This window comes from Hydra vulgaris, chromosome 08 (assembly GCF_038396675.1).
Source record: "Hydra vulgaris chromosome 08, alternate assembly HydraT2T_AEP".
Lineage (NCBI taxonomy): Eukaryota > Metazoa > Cnidaria > Hydrozoa > Anthoathecata > Hydridae > Hydra > Hydra vulgaris.
Window position 1 is genome coordinate 14,024,607 of NC_088927.1, and position 20,394 is coordinate 14,045,000.

Genomic DNA, 20,394 nt, shown 5'->3' on the forward strand with positions numbered 1-20,394 from the left:
TTTATATATATTTTTTAAAACATTTTTACTCAAGTGTTTTACTATCAAGAAGAAAAATTAAATATTTTTTAATTTTAATTCAAAGCAGGAAATTTCCGAATTATAGCAACAGTTAACTATTTACAAATGATAAAAGTTATGAAAACAACTTTTCTAGTTGAAATGTTCTAAAAATTTGTCATCTCTTATTTTATTATTTCTTGTTTAATTGCATATTTTATTTATTTTTAGGATGGTAACAACTGCATAACAAAAACTGCATATTATTTTTAGTATTATTAATAAAATATTAAATATAAATAAATATAAATAAAAAATTCTTTATTATAAACAATTATGAATAATTAAAAAAAAAAAGGTTTATACAAAATTATCAATGAGAATTTTTAAAGGCAAACTAAACAGTTAAATTTCAGCAATAAAATTGATTTCTTCATTACAGCTAGCTTTCTGTTGTAACTTGATTCTGCAATTTCTAACTCGTCTTTACTCCTCCACTCCAAAGCTATCAGGATCACTAAAGATCAGGATCTACATAATCTGAATCCTTATCCTGCTAGTTGTTTTGTTTAAAGAATCAGCTGTTTAAGTTATCAACAGGTAGCAGGAAACAAGTTTGAGTTGATAGCCTTTCATCTTATATCACATTTTGTTAGCAAGTTTAAGGCACATTCCACTGATGAGTTAAAGCCAGATAAACATACAATTAAAATTTTTATTTTGCATAAGTGTGGATGAGCTCGTCTAGTTTTAAATTAAGCTTTCATACATTATTTTCATAAATTAATTTCATATTTCATACATTAATTTCATAAATTAATTTCACAAATTAATTTCCATTTTTTAAAATTCTTTTAAACATCTTTTATTAAAAATCCTCTGAACATTTGAAGATCGTTTGAAAGTTTTTTTAAATGTATATAGTTGTGAATTTGTTTGGTCTTCAATTTCCTTATCACTTGGATCAAACTACCTTCTTTAATTTTAATTGCGTGTCTTGGAAAGTTCTATGGTACCTACAATATTCAGTTTTACTAAAGCTGAATAATAACTAACAAATTAATTGTGTTAGATTTTAAATTAAATTAATGTTACAGAATAAATTGAATGCGCTGGAAAATGTCTAATCTATCACTGTAGTATATATTAGGGGTTATATATATATATATATATATATATATATATATAACCCCTAACTGGTTGTCAGAAAGTTTTTCCGTATTTGGTTGACAAAAAGTAAAAATTAAAATGCAAGACCGGAATTTTTTTTTTTATTACTTGATAGACTGCCTGCCCCAACCAAACCCTCAGTCAATGTAGCAGCACTCCCTTGCGAGTCAGGCTATGAGATAGTCGATGTAGCAACACTCCGTTGCGTGTCAGGCTATTTTTCAGTTGATGTAGCAGCACTTTGTTGCAAGTCAGGCTAAAAATAGTCAATGTAGCAACACTCTGTGCTTGATTTGCAGTAAAAAAAATAAAAGTAAAACATTTTATTAAAAAAAATTGAAATAAAAACCTTTTAATAAAAAAAATAAAAATATTGCTTATATTATTGAAAACATTCAGAATGTTTTTAAAACATTCAGAATGTTTTTAAAAACATTCTGGTCAATTAAATTTGCGTTTTTGCGGTTTTTTAAAAAAACGATTAATATGTAATTCAATTAATGGTTTTAACTTTCTGACAACACGCAAATGTTGGACGTAAGTCAAAAGTAATTAAAAGTGACTTATTTGTTGGCAGGTCCCTAATGTTATCAAAAACATTTCTTCAAAAGTATGTCATGTTGGGTCTTAAATATTATCAAAAAAACATTTTCTCAAAAGCATGTCATGTTGGTTCATTATTAGTAATAATGCCTACATAATTCGCATTTATAATATCTATATAATATAATGACATATTGTCATTTACATAACAATAATTATGCCTGCATAATTTGCATTTATAATATCTATATAACATAATTATGCCTACATTATTTGCATAGTTATTGTCATTATATTATATAGAAAATAACAATTTAAATACAAAACAATTAGTAAATATATTTACTATTAATTTATAAATAATAGTTTTGTATAAAGTATATCATTTTAGATTTTATTGGTTTAAACATAAAATAAAATAGTTAATTTTTTTATGGTTTCTTTAAATATATTATTATTTTGAAATTTTGTTATATATATATTTATATATATATATATATATATATATATATATATATATATATATATATATATCAGTCTTCTCTGTTTCTGTGGGCGAAAGCAAAACTGCACGAGCGCTTTCACGCTTTTGTAGTTTTGCTCTTATCTACAAGCCCGCCAATACTATGACTGGTGCTTTTTTGGGCGCTTGCCAAAAAATTTCAAGCGTGTTCAACAAAGAAGACATATATATATATGTATACATATATATATATATATATATATATATATATATATATATGTATATATATATATATATATATATATATATATATATATATATATATATATATATATATATATGTATATATATTGTTATATATTGTTATTTTTTAGAGTAACTGTAAAATTTGATGATGGAACTGGAGAATTAAATATACCTATAGATGATATTATAACAACACTGCATTTTCAGAAAGGGCAAAAAGTTTCAGTAAAGGCGCAAGATGGATATTACTATGATGGTGAAATTTATGCATCAGATATGTATGTTTTTTTGAAGCAAATTTTTTTTTAAATAGAATTAAAAAAATTTATAACACAGCTTAATTTTTAATACAAATTGCTGCTGTTTAATAAAAATTAATAAATATGTAAAGAAAAAAGTATATATAATTTTTAAATCGTCGCATACCAGTCTGAAATCGTTCGTTGCATTGGAGAGATTTTTTGATGGTAGCGACCTCAAACTGCGTAAGCAAAGAAGAGCTGATTTTAGTATAATAAAATAGAGCTTAACTCTAATATAAGTTAAAATTTTATTGTATCTTTCTCCTGACTTTTCAGCTATTTGTTTGGCTAGATGTTTGTGGTATATTGTGTGGTATATATTTAACACAGTTTAATTGAAAGTTAACATTTCTTTTTACATATAGTTTTTCGTTTTTTATTTAAACTTTTAAAACATGTGATTATTATTAACTAATTGTCTTGAAGGTGTTTTATTGAGTTATAAAGATGAATAAATATTAATAATTATTTAAAAAAAATAATTTACAATTACTTACACAATTAAAAATATTATTTCCATTAAATTTTGATAAATGTTAGTTTAATAAAATAAATGTTTAATAGATTATTGATGAATATTTAGAATAAATGATCAGCACTTCTACTGTGTTAATGTCAATGGAACAACAAGAATTGTTCCGAGAAGTTCAATATGCTTGAAAAAATCTAATCTCGATCAATTGCAATTAGTTGATGTCAAAGATCAAGATATTAAAAAGGTAAGTTTAATTATTTTAGAAAATTTTTCTCAGTGTTGATTCGCAATAAACTTTTCACTCATTTTCCAAAAGAAATTTCTTCTTTAGACCTCCTTTTTAAAAGAATCTCCTACTGCAAAAAATTAAACCTGTATAAGAGATTTTTTTCTCTTGTTCACTAATTACAAACGAAAAAAATTCTAAAGAGAAATTTTAAATATTTTTATAACAAGTTGCAAAAAAACATTGATGTAATCTTAATTACAAATTTTAAAAAAACTTAAAATTTTAAACCAAAAATATATTATAATTAGCAGGGGTGTGGTGGCTCTAAAAACCCCATGCGGGATTTTTATTAAATGGCCTATACATGCGGGATTTATGCTTGATGTAAAGGCCCATACGAAAAAAAAAATATATATCAATATATATATATATATATATATATATATATATATATATATATATATATATATGTATATATATATATATATATATATATATATATATTATATATATATTATATATATATATTATATATATATATATATATTATATATATATATTATATATATATATTATGAATATATATATATATATATATATATATATATATATATATATATATATATATATATATATATATATATATATAATAACTGACCTTATTCTAATAAATCATCAATACAAACCTAATTGAGATAATACTATTTGTAATTAATAATATTGTTTGTAATACTTCAAGATAAAAAATGGTAATAACACAATGCAGCGACCACATTTTTGTTTTGATTTTCTTAAAACTCAACTTTACCGCAAGCAAATTCGATTAGTATTTTATTGTTTGAAAAACATAGCCTAACCCAAAATTAAAAATCAAAGATTTTAATTTTTCTATTACTGTATAATGATAAATATTTTATTGTAAAATAATATAAATTTTTTTAAATTATATATAATTTTTTTTCTAAATTAAATATTGAAAATCTTGAAAAATAAGAAATTTTTTTTATAGATAGTTTATGCTTTTGTTTAATTCAGTGTTTTAACTTTTTTCAACATTTTCGCATAAACTCACAACAGCAAAAATGCTGCTCTAAAAATGGTGCCGTTATTACATAATTTAGGCATAAAAATTTTTATAATGTAGTTTCATTTAGCAGTTACTTAATTGAAAAGTATTTAATATTATTTCCAAAAATGCAATTTTATTGTTTTTTCATTTCAAAAATAAAATTGAATTAAAATAATGAAAATAAAAAAATTTAAAGCTATGGAATCTTTATAATTTATTTTAAACTTACCTATATTTAATAGTAATAAAAATGTGTCGTAAATAAGTCAAGTGCAGAGGTGTAATATCAAATTGTATTTGAAAATATTTGCGGTACTCCCACACCTCAATTAAAATAAGTTCGTTAAATAATATGGTTTCATGCTAATTTTAAAAGGTTATTTATGTTATATATATTTTTAAACTCGTGGAAGTTATATATTAAAAATGTGCGCAAGTTATTTTAATTAATAGCAGAGAGTAACTTTATGGTTATCTTAATTATTATTGACATGTATAAATACTCGTGAAAGTTGACTGAGTAAAATGATCTGAGTACCAGACCTACTGATAAGATATTTTTTATTATAATATCTCAATAAAGATTCAAACAAAGGTATATATATATTTTTTTTTGTTCATTTATAATTGTAAATGTATTCTAAATTTTGTTCAATTTTAATTGCGTGTGTATTAGTGTGTGATTTATCATTTTGAAATTTTTTTTTCCAGAAAAATATGAGAAAACAGAAATCCGGGTGGGAAAAGAAGAAAGAAAAATTCAAAGCTGAGTTAAAGATATTGAGATCGGGACAAAAAACTCTCCCTGGATTCTTTGCATCATCATCAACAATCCTATACCACTGATTCCACTGATACCTTGGAAGCAATTATAGACAAGGTTTCTAGTCACAGTAATCTAGTTGACTTTTCAATTTCGAAAACATCGGACCATATTAGTATTCAATCCCTTCAAACATTGGATAACATAGATGATTTAATTAAACTTTGGCAATGACCAGCAACAGGACAAGAGGTAAGTTTAATAACTTGTACCCATCCAATTCAACCAAGCTCTGTAAAGAATACAGTATCCATAGGTTATAAACACAATATTGATAACGAACAAGTTGAAACTGTACATACATGGCTCAGCTTTAACCCGAAGAGAGAGAAATATTTTTGCAGTGTATGTATATGTTTTAATGTTGATGCTAACAACATTTTTGTGACTAGATGTCAGTTAGACCCAACCGGAAGATCACACCATCTAAACAACATTAATAGACATAAGCTATCAGTTGCCCACTTTGTAGCATTACACGCATTCTTTATCTCTAAAGCAGGAAAATCCACTTATCACCTTCTAGACCAAGTTATTAAAGCAGTTGTAGACCAAAACCGTTTTGTTCTTAAAAGCATAATAAAAGCATTTCGCACTCTTGTTATGCAAGGCCTACCATGGCGTGGGCACCGAAATGGAAATGCTACTACCATTTTGGAACCTTATTTGCAGCATGGAAACATTTAAGCCTTGTTAAAACTTCAAATAACAGTGGATCCAATGCTTAATGAACACTTGAGGCAGCTGTCAGCCAACGAAAAGACATCGCAAAAATGTAAGTTTGGTAAAAAATCTGGTGCAGTTGGCAGAGGACCAAAAATTACCTGGCTTAGTAACGACACCTTTGATGCACTACTGAATCTTTTCACTACTCAAGTACAAAAGCGAATTATCAGCTTAAAAAATAAAAATGGTGTTTTTAGTATACAAGCTAATTCAACAACAGATATAGTTCTGTGCAACCAGATGTGTCTTGTAATTCGTACCATTCAGAAGCAACACCAAGAGGAAATCGATGAATACGTTTCTTTCATTCCATTACACAATATCATTGAAGAGAGGTTGATTGATGTGTGTGAAAAAACTCGTGGAAGAGCAACAAATTTATTTACAGACATATCTAATATGTTGGACTAAAAAAACCTTGACTGGAAAGCGAATTGCATTGCGCACTGTTTCGACGGTGCATTAGTGATGACAAAGCTGGCGGACCATTTTCATGAAGCTATTCAAAATGTGAATCAACACATTTGGTGTCATTCTCATTGCCTTAACTCTGCTGTTGTTGACCATTGTAGCCTCATTGATCATCCTTCCGTTCAGCAGCTGTTCTCTATGCTTCAAAACCTATTTAACTTTGTAAATGCAGGTTACAAGAGGTGTGCAGTATTTGTAAATACAGTCAAAGGAATCAAGCATAATCAGGGTGGAAGTAGAAAGCTGGCTTCTAAAGTTCCTTACGCATAAGTGGCAAGGAAGATGCAAGGCTGTAACTAGTTTGATAGGTAGATTTAACAGTAAGGATGCCGAGAAGCAAGTTAACAATGGATTAATTGTTCAATTAATCTCTACTTTGGATTTAATTGCCACTGACTCTGATTTCGATGTGGAAACGCGAGGAACTGCCTTTGCGTTTCTTCAACAAGTTTTACAAAAAGAGAGTATAATTTTTTTTATATTATATTCTCAGATGATGTTTCACGTGGATGAGTTAATGGCAATAATGCAGTTTTGAGATAGCGATTATTCCAGTGTGAATCAATTAATCTCTGCAACCTTGTTGAGTTTTGAAAAAATTGGAGAAAAATTTGACCACTTCTGGAGATATGGTGATTCATATTGCAAGGTAAAAATATCAATATTTAACTATTTTAAATTATCTTGTTTGATTGCTTCATAATTATTTAACCTTGTTAAAAGAATATTTTGGTACATATACATTCTGATGTTAAAATATTTGCATGTTAACTATTATATTTAAAGGTACTTCAAAGAAATATATATGGTATCATGAAATTAGATCCTGAAAACTCAGAGATAAAAAAAATGATTTAGAACGTTTAACTATTGTATACGGGAACGGTGATGGCAGTGTCCGCATGAAACAGCTATATGCGTTTCCGAGATCGGTATTTCAAGAAATACGTTCTTTAATATTTGGTAATATATTGACAGAGATGCGTGCTCAATTTAGTGATAAAGGTTGCAAAGATTTAAGTACTTTGTGCTCAATTGTATGTCCAAATATGCTGATTTGTAAGACTGACAAAGAAATTGATGCGTACAATCTCAATACATATATTGCAAAATTCCCCTCATTGAACAACATTGATTGTGTTAGTCTTGAATAAGAACTCAAAATACTTCGACTCTATTTGAAAGCTCTTGGCTCACGTCGAATCAAGATACTGAATGACGACAATAAAGAAAAGAATCATCTTGTGCACCGATGTCTTGTATGCACTTACAAGTAAGTTTTTCATATTTTATTATGTGTTGAGTTATTTAATCAATTTTGAAATTAATTATGGTTATTTTTCCATACTTTAGATATATTCTGCAACGGAGAGCATTAGGCGGATCTTTGGCAATGAAAAATACATTTCATATATATCACCATATTTTGGCACTAAGTGTTGATATTGATGAGTGCGAGAGAGTATTTTATAATATAAACTGTATAAAAATAAAAAACTTTATTTAATATAAAACAAGTTTATATCTGTTTCAAAATGTTACAAAAATGCAAAACATGAGATTGATACTTATTTATATAAAACTTAATTTAAAATTTAACACCAAAACATTTTTCTTAAATGAATTAAAACGCAATACAATTACTATATAGTAATTGTATTGCGTTTTAATTCATTTAAGAAAAATGTTTTGGTGTTAAACTTTTAAATTAAGTTAATTTAAGTCCAACAATAATAATAGCTATTATTATTGTTGGGTTTGCGGACTTTCTTAAATTTATTTTGTCAACATTACGATCGTTAAAAACCGTTTATAAGTTTATAATTTTTCTTATGAAAAAATACGTCTTAAAACATCTACTTCTATATACTACTATCTATCATAATACGTATTAAAACATCTACTTTGTTTTCAGAGCAATATTATTATTATGCAAAATACTAATATAATTGCGCTCAAAGTTGAAGACTTTGAGCGCAATTATGTTAGTAAATCAAGTGATTAATAAAATTTAATTTGTTCAAACATAAATATTGTAAATGATTATGGAATTTCTTTAAAATGTAGAAAAAATTAAAATTTGCCTAAAGGTCCATATTTAGATTAAAAAGTTTAAAAGCCCATGCGGGAATCCTGCATAGCCTCTGGGGCCACCATGCCTCTGATAATTAGGTCAAACTTTAGTTTTTTTTATCTGTAATGTAGATGTAAACTAGATTACAAATAATAGTATATGAAGTGAAAATAAATATAAAATCAAATAAATATATATATTAGATATATATATTTGATTTTAATTATATTACATATGCATTATTAAATATTACCTTGTTATATGACATTATTTAAATTAAAATCTTTTCAAGTTTTTAAAGAATTTAAAAGATAAAATGTGATAGTGGTGCAGGGTTGTAGTGTTGTAGTGGTGTAGGGGTAAAGCTCCTTTTTGCTTTGTAGGTGAAAGGTATACCATTCAAACTCACCATAGCCCTGGAAGTAACACAATAGCCCTAGTAATAGCATCTGGCCTTGGGGAGGTATATGTTGTAAAATTCAAAATGAACTTCAAAGTATCAATGCATTTAGTTGAAAAATTATAAAGAGAGAGAGTAAAAAATGCTGAAAAAGTAGTTGTGAATTTATTTTAAGTCAAATGTCAAAAAAACTTAAAATATAGTGCAAACAATTTTTTATTCTGGAATTACAATGCAACAAAAAAGTGGTAATCTTAAATTCCTGTATCTAATTATTTTCTTAACTTTAGTTTTGTTGGTATACTTGGATTCTTATTTTTAATTATATTGGCATGCATGGATTCTTATTTTTAGTTCTATTGATAGACTTGGAATACTACTTATTTGTTTTTGTTTTGTTTTTGTTAATTAATTTTTTATCTTTCCGATCACAACTGTGTTTAAATATTGTAAATATTTTTTTGAATAAAAATTACAAAATAAGCAGCAAAAAATAGAAAAGTTAACAGTTGCTCAGATGTTTACTCCAAAAATATTTTTTATAAATATAAAAAATATTTTTGGATATTACGCTAAATTTTAAATATTATGCTAAATTTTATTCAAGGTCTTAAAGAAAGGTTTTAAAAGAAAACGCCACACAGAAGTACCAATTTCTTCAAGTAGTAGCTACGAAGATGCTGAACCGAAAAAACGCAATAGAGTTAGTGACATTAAACTTTCTGATAAAGCTCGACTTCTTTTTAAAGATTTGCTATTTTTGATAATTGGTAATTAAATTAGTAATTTAAATAAAATTTGTAATTAAACATGTAAAACGAGATCAATGAAATTGAAATTATGGTATTAATAAAATGTTATGTATTAAATGATGTGTAATATAAATATCAGGGGCTATTCTAGAGCTTTTTCGACAGCATTGATAGTATGTGAGCAAGATTTGGGCGAAATGTGTAAATATGTTGTTGTTTTTTCTGCAAAAAAATGCCTGTATACAGTGATTTTTTTGTCAAATTTCCTTATGGCTGATGCTGGTACTGGGGGTACTGTCACAAAATTATTTTCCTAGGGTAGCCCCTATATATATATATATATATATATATATATATATATATATATATATATATATATATATATATATATATATATATATATATATATATATTTATATATATACATTTATATGTATGTGTGTATGTATATATATATATATATATATATATATATATATATATATATATATATATATATATATATATATATATATATATATATATATATATATATATATAACACATAATATTGTTTTTAAATATCAGGTGTCCAGCAATAAGTCAGGAAAATTTTGAATTATCTTCTGTAAATGCTAAGCATAACTAAATTCATAACAAGAGTTCAAAATTGTCTTTTGTTAGATACAAAGCAACAATCAGGAGAAAATGGGTTGGATAAAGATTTGATTTCTAAACTTATTACATCAAATAATGGAGAAATTATCTCCACTATTCATAGCAGAGAATTTCACAAAGCTAAAAATGTACTCTGCATAAGTGATGGCCCATCCAGTTCACACATTGTAAGTTTTTCAATTTTTTTATGTGACCTAGTTAAATTAGGTGTATGTGTCACATTTTTGAAAGAGAAATAAGGAAATATGTATGTATACAAGAATTTTTTTTTAGTTTTTAACATTTATTTTTATAGTTTTCAATAAACATAATAAGTATAAAAACACAATTGATGTTTTGCATTAATTAACTTTTCCACTTTCTTCATTACCAATGCTCCCTATTTTTATTGAAACAACATTGTCTACATTTATTAGCTGACATTTTTCCGCGAATTCTAGCATGTCCATTAGTCCAAAAGTTTATTTTTATGAAATCTTGGTCTTGCTAAAAAAAATTGTTGTTTTAAAAATGTAAATGTCAAAGACATTTACATTCTTATAACAACAGTTTTTTCAGGTGTCCACTTATCGAATATGATACTAAGTCCTTCACCTTGATAAGATTGCATTTTAGTTTAGTTTTTTTTGCATATTTTCTCTGCATACTCATTCTTAATTTTTTAAATCATATTTGAGGACTAGAATTTTAGTATACCTTTTGAGTTTCATATGATTTTGTTTGATTTTAGTTGTAGGTTCTATTTCTAGCTCTCCTATATTATTTCTCTTTAAAAGATTAATTTTGTCTAAAGGTGTAAGTGCCATTTGTACTGCCATCAAAAGTTCAAACTGTTTTTAAACATTTCTTGCTTTTATCTGAACTTCCAATCTCTATATTTATAAAATAGTTTCATTACGAATTTTTATCCATAAGTCTAGTTTCTTATTAAATGGATGATCGTACCAGTAATGACCAGCTTAATTACTGATAATATGCATTTTGATTGGTTTACCATTAAACTGGTATTGCAATCCCTAGTATGGATTGTCAATTCTTATGCACAAATAACCTTAGGAAGTTGATCAAAAATATTTTTGCTTTATTTATTAAACCATCAGTAATTCAAAGCTACAAATAAGGTGATATGTAAAAATTGGATTTCTTTCAAAAAAGAGAAATTATAACCTAGGAAAGTTATTGATTTTGGTTTTGTGATTGAAGTCTTAGTGGTTTTAACTTTAAGTCCTATTTTTTGTAGAAAAAGGTTTCGATATAAATTCAAATCAATTCTAAATTCTAAATCAATTCTAAATTCTAAATCAATTCTAAATCAAAAACAATTCTAAATGTAAATATTCAGACTCGATAGTTTTTTATTGGGTTATAAGAGATTATATAAATTTACGTAATGTTTATCCTGACACCATTAATATCACAATTTCATTAATGTCATCAGTTTAAGTCAGCCAGATCAGTTTAAGTCAACAGTACTAAATCAGTTTAGCAAATCAAAAGAAATCAAAGAAAGAGTGTGAATTGGACCACTAAAGAGCAATTTATATTTATTACAATATATTTTGATCATTCAAGTTTTTAAAATGTCGGCTTTTGTCAGGACACTTTTTTCACAAACAGAAACAAAGAAAACAATATAAAAATTAATTTGTTTTTGGTAATGAATGCCCTTCATTTTGAGATGACAGTTTCCAAAACATATTAATTGTACATTGACTGGTTTTCATTGATTGATTAGTTTAGGTTTTAAGCAGAGAGTATTTTTTAGGACATGTTAGATTCTAAGAAAACTTTAAATATTTTAAATATTTTTTTAAAAGCATATTATTCTTCAGCAGATTTATGTGCGGTATCCTACACATAGATTAATAAATCAGTTATGTATTTTTTTTAGATTTAATCTTTTAAAATGTAAAATACTTTCAATTCAATTAACTTTTTCTTTTTTTTTTTTAATTTTTTGATAGATCAAAGTTTTTCTTTTTTATCTTTTTAATTTTTGATCAATTGCAATTAACTTTTTCTTTTTTTTTAATTTTTGATATATCAAGTTTTTATGAATCTCAATATTGATTTTTAAATTTTTTTAAATTTAATCAAAAATTTGTTTGCAATTTTCTCTTTTAAGTATGTGACATAATGCTGTATCACTTCACATGTTTTTTTTGTTTCAATTGTTTAAGTTTTTTATGTTATGATATAGAAATTTTATTTGAATATTTTTCTTTTTAAAATTTATGGTTTTTATTATTTGTATTGTTTTTATTGTTTTGTATTATTTTTTTTTTAGTTTCTTTATTGTGTTGTTGTTGGAATTCCAATTCTTCACCATGATTGGCTCATTAATAGTATAAAATTAAACACCTGCCAAAGTTACCATGAATATTTAGTTCCTGCTGGGTTAAATATTCATGGCGACATTGTGTCACAAATTCATGGCAAAAGGGAGCCATATAATTGTTTAAATCCACTTAGGGTGAGTTTGTTTTCAACTTTTAATGTTTATAAAAGTTGTTTATTTTGATCCATAGATGTTGGTCTAAAATAAATTTTAGATTTCTTTAAATCTTCTCATAGCAGATATAATGGCGCAACGACAGTTTAAATGTTAAAAAATCTTACTGTATTATAAACTATGTTATAAACTGGGATAATATTATAAGCCATGGGACTATACATCATAGGAGTTTAAAGATTTATATTTATTATTTAAATTGCTTCAATATTGTTTTTGAGGTTATTGGATTTATTTGCCTATCATTTGAATTATTATCTTTTTTATATTTTTGTTATACGCACGCTATCGAAGCTAGCGGAGGTGTGTTACTATTCAAAAGTAAGTTTTTGGACTGCTTTTTACTTATAAAATAGTTCAAAATTGAATCAAAAAGTAGAAAAGTTGCTAGAAGATATCATTTAAGAACATCAAGGGAAGAATAAAGTTTTGAAAATTAAATTTAATTGAAAGTAGTGCATTAAAGAAAAACGCAGAAAGTTTAGAAAATAACAGAAGGATTTCTACAGGGTGGATACTCGAAATCCGGACAATTTTAAATTTAAAAATAAAAATTGCAAATTCAGCACATCGTGTCAAGGGAATATGACCGTAGAGTTGCAGTGGTTGAATCCCCTCCGCGCCGGGCACTCTGTCCCAGAGATTATGAAATGGTTTGGCTTCCCAAAAAGCACAGTATATGATATTGCAAAGAGGTTTAATGATGGTGCAGAGTCTGTAGAATGAAAAGAAAAGACTGCTCACAAACCAATCAGGAATAAGGCCTTCATCAGCAGAGTACAGAAGTCAATCAACAAAAACCCCAGCACCTCCATCAGGAAACTGAGCAAAGATATGAATGTGTCTCATTACACCATGAGAAGAGTGATCTGTGATGACCTTAGGTACAAGTCCTATGTCCTGAAAGTCAGGCAGATGCTGTCTGCTTCAATGAAGGAGAAGAGAGTGGCTAAGTGTTCCGTTCTTTTAGCATCAATAATACATGAAGCTGCCGGTAAACTTCGTTTTTTCAGCGATGAGAAAATTTTTACTGTGGATGCCAAAGTGAGCAGAAGAAATGACAGATGGTTGGCTCAAGACCCGGAAGATGTCCCAGTGATTGGTCAGACAAAATTTCCAGCCTCTGTCCATGTCTTTATGTCTGTTTCCAGCAAAGGCCATGTCATGCCACCACACTTCTTCCTGAAGGGCCAAAATGTCAACAAAGAAGTCAACTTGGACCTTCTGATTAATGTGGTGAAACCTTGGATGGACAAGTGTTCCAATGGTAGGCCATATGTGTTTCAGCAAGACTCAGCTCCTGCTCATACCTCCAATTTGGTACAGGGTTGGCTTGAAGAGAATCTCCCTATGTTCTGGTCGAAGCACTTTTGGCCTCCAAAATCACCAGATCTCAATCCATTGGACTATTATGTCTGGGGCACTTTGGAAAGTGAGACCAATAAATCAAGTCACAACACTGTTCAATCTCTAAACCGAGCAATTACTACTGCAGCTGCCAACATGTTGGGCAATGAGGTGGAGCACGCCTGCTCCAGGTTCAGGAAGCGTATCGAGCAAGTCATTGAAGCTAAAGGCAGCTGGATTGAGTGAAATGAAAGCTCTTATATGTGTACATTACTGTTTAAAATTTCAGAAATATAGCTTTGAAACTAATACTTTTATTGTAATTTTTATTTTGTGTCAAAAAAGTCCGGATTTTGAGCATCCACCCTGTAGTAAAAACTTTCAGTAGCCTTTTTAAATTGAAAAACCTAATTTTTTTTGATGTTATATGATGTGCAATGACAGTTGAGCAAAATGATAAAAATACCTAAAGAATATGTTTTGATTTTTGGCGGAATCAAACAAACTGGAAGTTGCTGAAAAAGATTTGAATGATAAAGGAGCTGTTTTAAAGGTATTTGAGGAGATACGAGTCAATAGCCTTTAAATTGCTAGAATTTATCGCTTTAATAAAAATAAAAATAGTAAAAATCCTAGCTTAAATAGTAGTTGAACTGCAAAGATAATTGCATTGAAGTAATGAAAACAGCAAAGTGGTTGAGAAAAAATAATAGCTTTGAAATGTCTATATAAACTATGATTTAACACCAACTCATGGTCATTTTTTATAACAATTATTGAATAAACATAATGGCCTTAATAACAACTTAGATAATAAAAATGTAAAAAATTATAGATATGGGATTTGGAATAACAACATCATCAAATTTACAACAATCAAATCAGCCTAATTATCATAACTCTATGGATTTAAAAGAATCTATTAAATTTATGTATGGCTATTTGTTGCATGCGTCAGTTAAAAGGTTAGAAAAAAGTCCTGCATCTAAGAGCAAAATGATACATAAACCACAATAAATAATTGAACCAGACATTAAATCTAAATCAAATGTTTTAATACTAACGCCATGTCCCCAAAAAATAAAATAGATAAATTGCGTCACACCATTACACTACATTACATTGCGTCACAGGCATATTCTCTAGATTTATTCATTATTACTTAAACTTAGTTTAATGATCCTTCTGATACATCTATAGAAAATTATGTATAATAACATTGTGATCAGTGATAATTTGCGTCACACCATTACACTACATTACATTGCGTCACAGGCATATTCTCTAGATTTATTCATTATTACTTAAACTTAGTTTAATGATCCTTCTGATACATCTATAGAAAATTATGTATAATAACATTGTGACCAGGAAAATGAAAAAAATGTTGAGGGGTTACCATTTATGTTAAAAATCAATTGATATAATATGAAGAAATTATGACAACTTGTACAAATACTAAACATGTTTGGGTTTGTCAAAATTTTGGAGTTAAAAACAATTTTAGTTGGTTGTAATTACAGGTCACTGAGTTCAAACAAAGTTATTAATGATACAATTTTTTTTTTTTAATGTTAATTCACCTCCCTGAGGCTACAAAGTCCTCTTCAGTCAAGAAGGCACCTTAATTGTGGTTACAAACCTCTCCCAACTCTTAAACACGAACCTTGGCAAACAAGAGCCCTGCGTAGAGAGACAAGCAAAGTGCAGTACTACCAGCGACTTGGTGGGGAACTTTTCGCTTATGAGATGAGCAATCTAACACTATACCATGCATATGCATATATAAATATTATTAGTAATAATTTATTATTCTAATAATATTTATATATGTAGGCATATATAAATATTATTAGAAATGTTAGTAGATCAATTGAAAAAAAAGTTTTTATTACATTTTATTACATGTGATTTTAGATGATTTTATTTTGTGATTTACATTTTATTACATTTTATTACATGTGATTTTAGTTACAGCACAATTAAATGTTATTCAAAGGAAACATTACTGTTTAGTAATCAAGCTAAAAACTTCTTAAATTGTCTTGATGAATGTTTTTCAAAATCAATGCATTGTAAATCCAACATTTCAGAAAGCCACTTATCAAAAATCAAACATACTTGACTTGATAGTTGTAAATAATGCCATTAGTGTCAAATGGATTCAACATAATGCACCTTTAGGTAATAAAAATCAAGGCCATCACCTAATAACATGACAATACATTATAAGTGAAAAATATGCAAGAAAAACTTATATCTTTAAAAAAAATAAAAATTTGGGAATTTTAACGAGATTAACTATATATATTCAATAAATTGGAATGTCATGTTCTTGAACAAAAATATAAACAATTCTTGTGAGATTTTTTATTACCATTTATATACAGCTTGTAATAAGTTTATTCTGTCTGTAAAAAGTTATTTTAATAATAAAAAAAAATTTCTTTACAAAGATATAATAAAAGATATAAGAAAAAAAAAAATAAACTCAATGCATAAAAATGGTCCAATAAAATTTCAAATTAGACTGACAACTTAAAAAATTGTAATAATAGAGCAATAAGTGATCTGTATAGAAGGGTTAAAAAAGCTGCAATACTTTTCAATACATACTTTTCAACTATGAAAAATATATAGCTAAAAAAGCAAAATCTACACCAAAATTGCTACATAAGTATAAAAAAAGCAAACAAAAAAATAAAAACTATTTAACATCAATTGAAGATTCTAATCGGTACGTCATTACAGACCAAAATCATATTGCTGATAAAAGATAATGATGAAGCTTTGTCAAACTTCTATATAAAGTGTTTTAATTCACTACAATATATTAACATTACTTCAACTGAAATTACTAATATGAAACATGCTTTGAACCTAAGAAAATCAGTTGGACCAGATGGGGTTTATCTCTTTGTGTTAAAAGAATATTTAGATGCTTTTTGTAATTCTATAACTTTGTTATTTAAAAAATCAATACATTAAGGTGTAGTACCTAATTCATGGAAGTGAACTAACATAATGCCATTGCCTTAAAATATAATATTTTTAATATAAAATTTAAAAAAGAAAGTAGTATTAATAATAAAAGAGGCGTGGTATTGAAGTGGATAAAGTCTTTTAACTGATGTAAAGCAAAAAGTTGTTCTAGGAGAAGAATATGAGCAAATATAGTAAGTGCTATGCAACAAGGATTTGTGCTAGTTTCAATTTTATTTTTGTTATACAATAATGATCTTCCTAGTCAACTTGTAAATCAAATAATGTTATATACAGATAATATCAAAGTAATAGCTGAAGTTAACAATGAAACTGAAACAAAACTGATTTGCAAAATGACATTGATATATTAGAAGAATGGGCAACAAACTGGAAGATGCAATTTATTTTTGAAAAATGTAAAACTATGCATATGAGTAATAAAAATATAAATCATAAATATTTAATGGCTAACAAAAATGTAAAGCAAGAATTGAATACTACCAAATTAGTAAAAGATCTTGACATATGAATTTCAAATGATTTATGATGGGAACCACAAATCAAAATTGCAAACTATAAATTTTGCATCATATCCAAATCATTTAAGTATAAAGGGACTGAACTAATAAAGTTGCTGTATTGCAATTATATTCATCTGCATTTAGAATTCCTAGTATCGATATGGAGTCCTCATCTTGAAAAAGATATAAATATATTTGAAAATATTCAGAAACAAGTTACAAAATTGGTATGTCATTTCTCATACAATAAAAGAAAATGAGTTGACATTAAAACACCAAAGAATATGAGTTGATCTCGTACTAATGTATAAGTATCATAACATTGAGAAAATTGCTTGGAAAATATCAACAAAGCATTCATGCTCTTTAAATATTTCAGGTCCATCTTCTAATATTCAAGGTAATAAACATCATTTATTCGCTGAAAAGAAATGTTTAAATTGTTTTTAAATTTTTACAACTAAACGTAAAAAAATTTTTAATTAATTTTTTTAGGGTCAAATTCTAGAACAAATTACCAATTGAAACAGTTAAAGTTAAAAACTTATTTAAAGCTAAACTAGACTTAATCAAGTATTTTTAACTTTCTTGTTTAATCTGTAAAAGATTTAACATGGCATTAAGTCTCAACAGTATTGTATATTATTATTATGGTTATTATTATTGTTATGATTATTATTATTACTTGGTAGTTTTAAGTAATAACTTAAAACTACGAAGTAATAAAAACAAACTTTGTAGTTTTAAGTAGTAACTTTGTTACTATTTACTTTGTAGTTATTATGTTATTTGTATTTATTTAGATATTTTGTTCAATATAACCAATTTTTAGGCATAACAGACTTTTTTTTTTTAACTTTATGTGTTAATGTTAAATATAGTTTATAAGATTAAGATACAAATTCTTCAGATAATTTAAATTTAAATCAAATTAAGGTTTTGTTGTTGACTTAAAGTCAAAATTTGTGACTCAGTTAAGTTTGTGTGGAATTTAATTGTATAGAAAACACTATAAATGCTATAGCAAATTGTTTATGGTTAGCCATTGTACTAAAATTTTATTATAATTGCAAGGCTGATATACAAGTATTTAAAGATAATATTTGGTAATAAACATATTTATGTGATATAAATAGTGTCTTAATTGTTATTTATATGTAGTTATGTAATAAATAGGCATGGACAAAATATGAGTTAACAAAATTAACAAAGAAACATTTTTAAAATAATGCATTATAAAATAATGAGTAATAATAGAAAATAAAAATACCTTCAAATTAAAGTTTAAGCATTTTTGCATTTTGAAGCTCTTTAATTACTTGATTTAACTTTTTTAAATTAATTTTACTGTTTTTTGTTGTTTTGTTTTTTTAATTATTTTTTTTTTTTTTTTTTACAAAAACCAAACAGAAGTATGAGGAAGTTCCAGTTTTTTAAACACTCTAGATATCCCCTGACCTCTATAAGGCAATTAGTCTTCTTACTATTAGGATTTACTTTGAATCTTTAAATAACAAAGTTTAATATCTCAGTTTTAGTTTTACAACCTCTCTGATAACCAATCTAATTTTCAATCCTCTTTTTCTACTGCTGACTCGTCAACCATTATAGCAAGAAACTATCTGTGTTCTAAGATCTATTATTTATTAATGTAGTAGTAGTGTAGTGGTAGAGCACTTGCTTTGTAAGCGAGAAGTTCTGAGTTCAATCAACACCATGTCCCAGTAGTACTGTGCTCAACTTGTTTCTCCACGCAACAGCCTTGTTTCCCTTGTTCAAGGTTTGTGTTTTGAAGTTGGGAGAGGGTCATTACCACAAACAAAAAGTAAACAATAATAGCCTCTTCGATCGTGGCGGTTCCCTCAACAACAGCAAGGTGACATTAAAAAAAAGGAGGGAGGCAATTGCTTTTGTATCAAAGACTCAATTTAAACAATTAAGTTTGGTATGCTGGTCTTCACTATAAGTTCTCTTGATTCAGTGTATCTGGGATCAATTTTAATGTTTTGAATCATTCTTTTTCAACTGCTGTATTAAATTTTTCTTTTACGGACATTTTTCTTTGTTTCCAGTAACTTCTGAGGTGCTAAATGGTTCCATTCTTGGTTCTATGCTGTTTTTTATCTATATTATCTATACTTTGCTGATGGCAACTGTATACAACTGATATGCAGTTGTATACAGTTCATACCATCAGCAAATAGAACCACTTTAACGCCAAGAATATCTGTGAGATTGTTAATATAAATAAGACAAAAAGCCATAACTTTTAGATTGGTTAGAACATGCTGATCTTGAATCTAAATTCTCTTCTGTGAAAAGCCTGGGGCCTACAGTGATTGGTGAACATATATATATATATATATATATATATATATATATATATATATATATATATATATATATATATATATATATATATATATATATATATATATATATTTATATGTTATATATATATATATATGTTATATATATATATATATATATATATATATATATATATATATATATATATATATATATATATATATATATATATATTTTATATATATATATATATATATATATATATATATATATATATATATATATATATATATATATATATATATATATATATATATGT

At 26.6% G+C, this 20,394-nt stretch overlaps 1 protein-coding gene across 2 annotated transcripts in view; it reads left to right on the forward strand.

The window, feature by feature from the left end:
* Positions 1 to 20,394, forward strand: part of LOC101236862 (uncharacterized) — a 53,473-nt gene that overhangs the window by 26,399 nt on the left and 6,680 nt on the right. For both annotated transcript variants that reach the window (XM_065803129.1, XM_065803130.1), the window contains 5 exons: positions 2,551 to 2,700; positions 3,308 to 3,443; positions 9,599 to 9,761; positions 10,407 to 10,567; positions 12,688 to 12,873. In XM_065803129.1, coding sequence (XP_065659201.1) covers positions 2,551 to 2,700; positions 3,308 to 3,443; positions 9,599 to 9,761; positions 10,407 to 10,567; positions 12,688 to 12,873 — 796 coding nt within the window. The remainder of the gene's footprint in view (positions 1 to 2,550; positions 2,701 to 3,307; positions 3,444 to 9,598; positions 9,762 to 10,406; positions 10,568 to 12,687; positions 12,874 to 20,394) is intronic.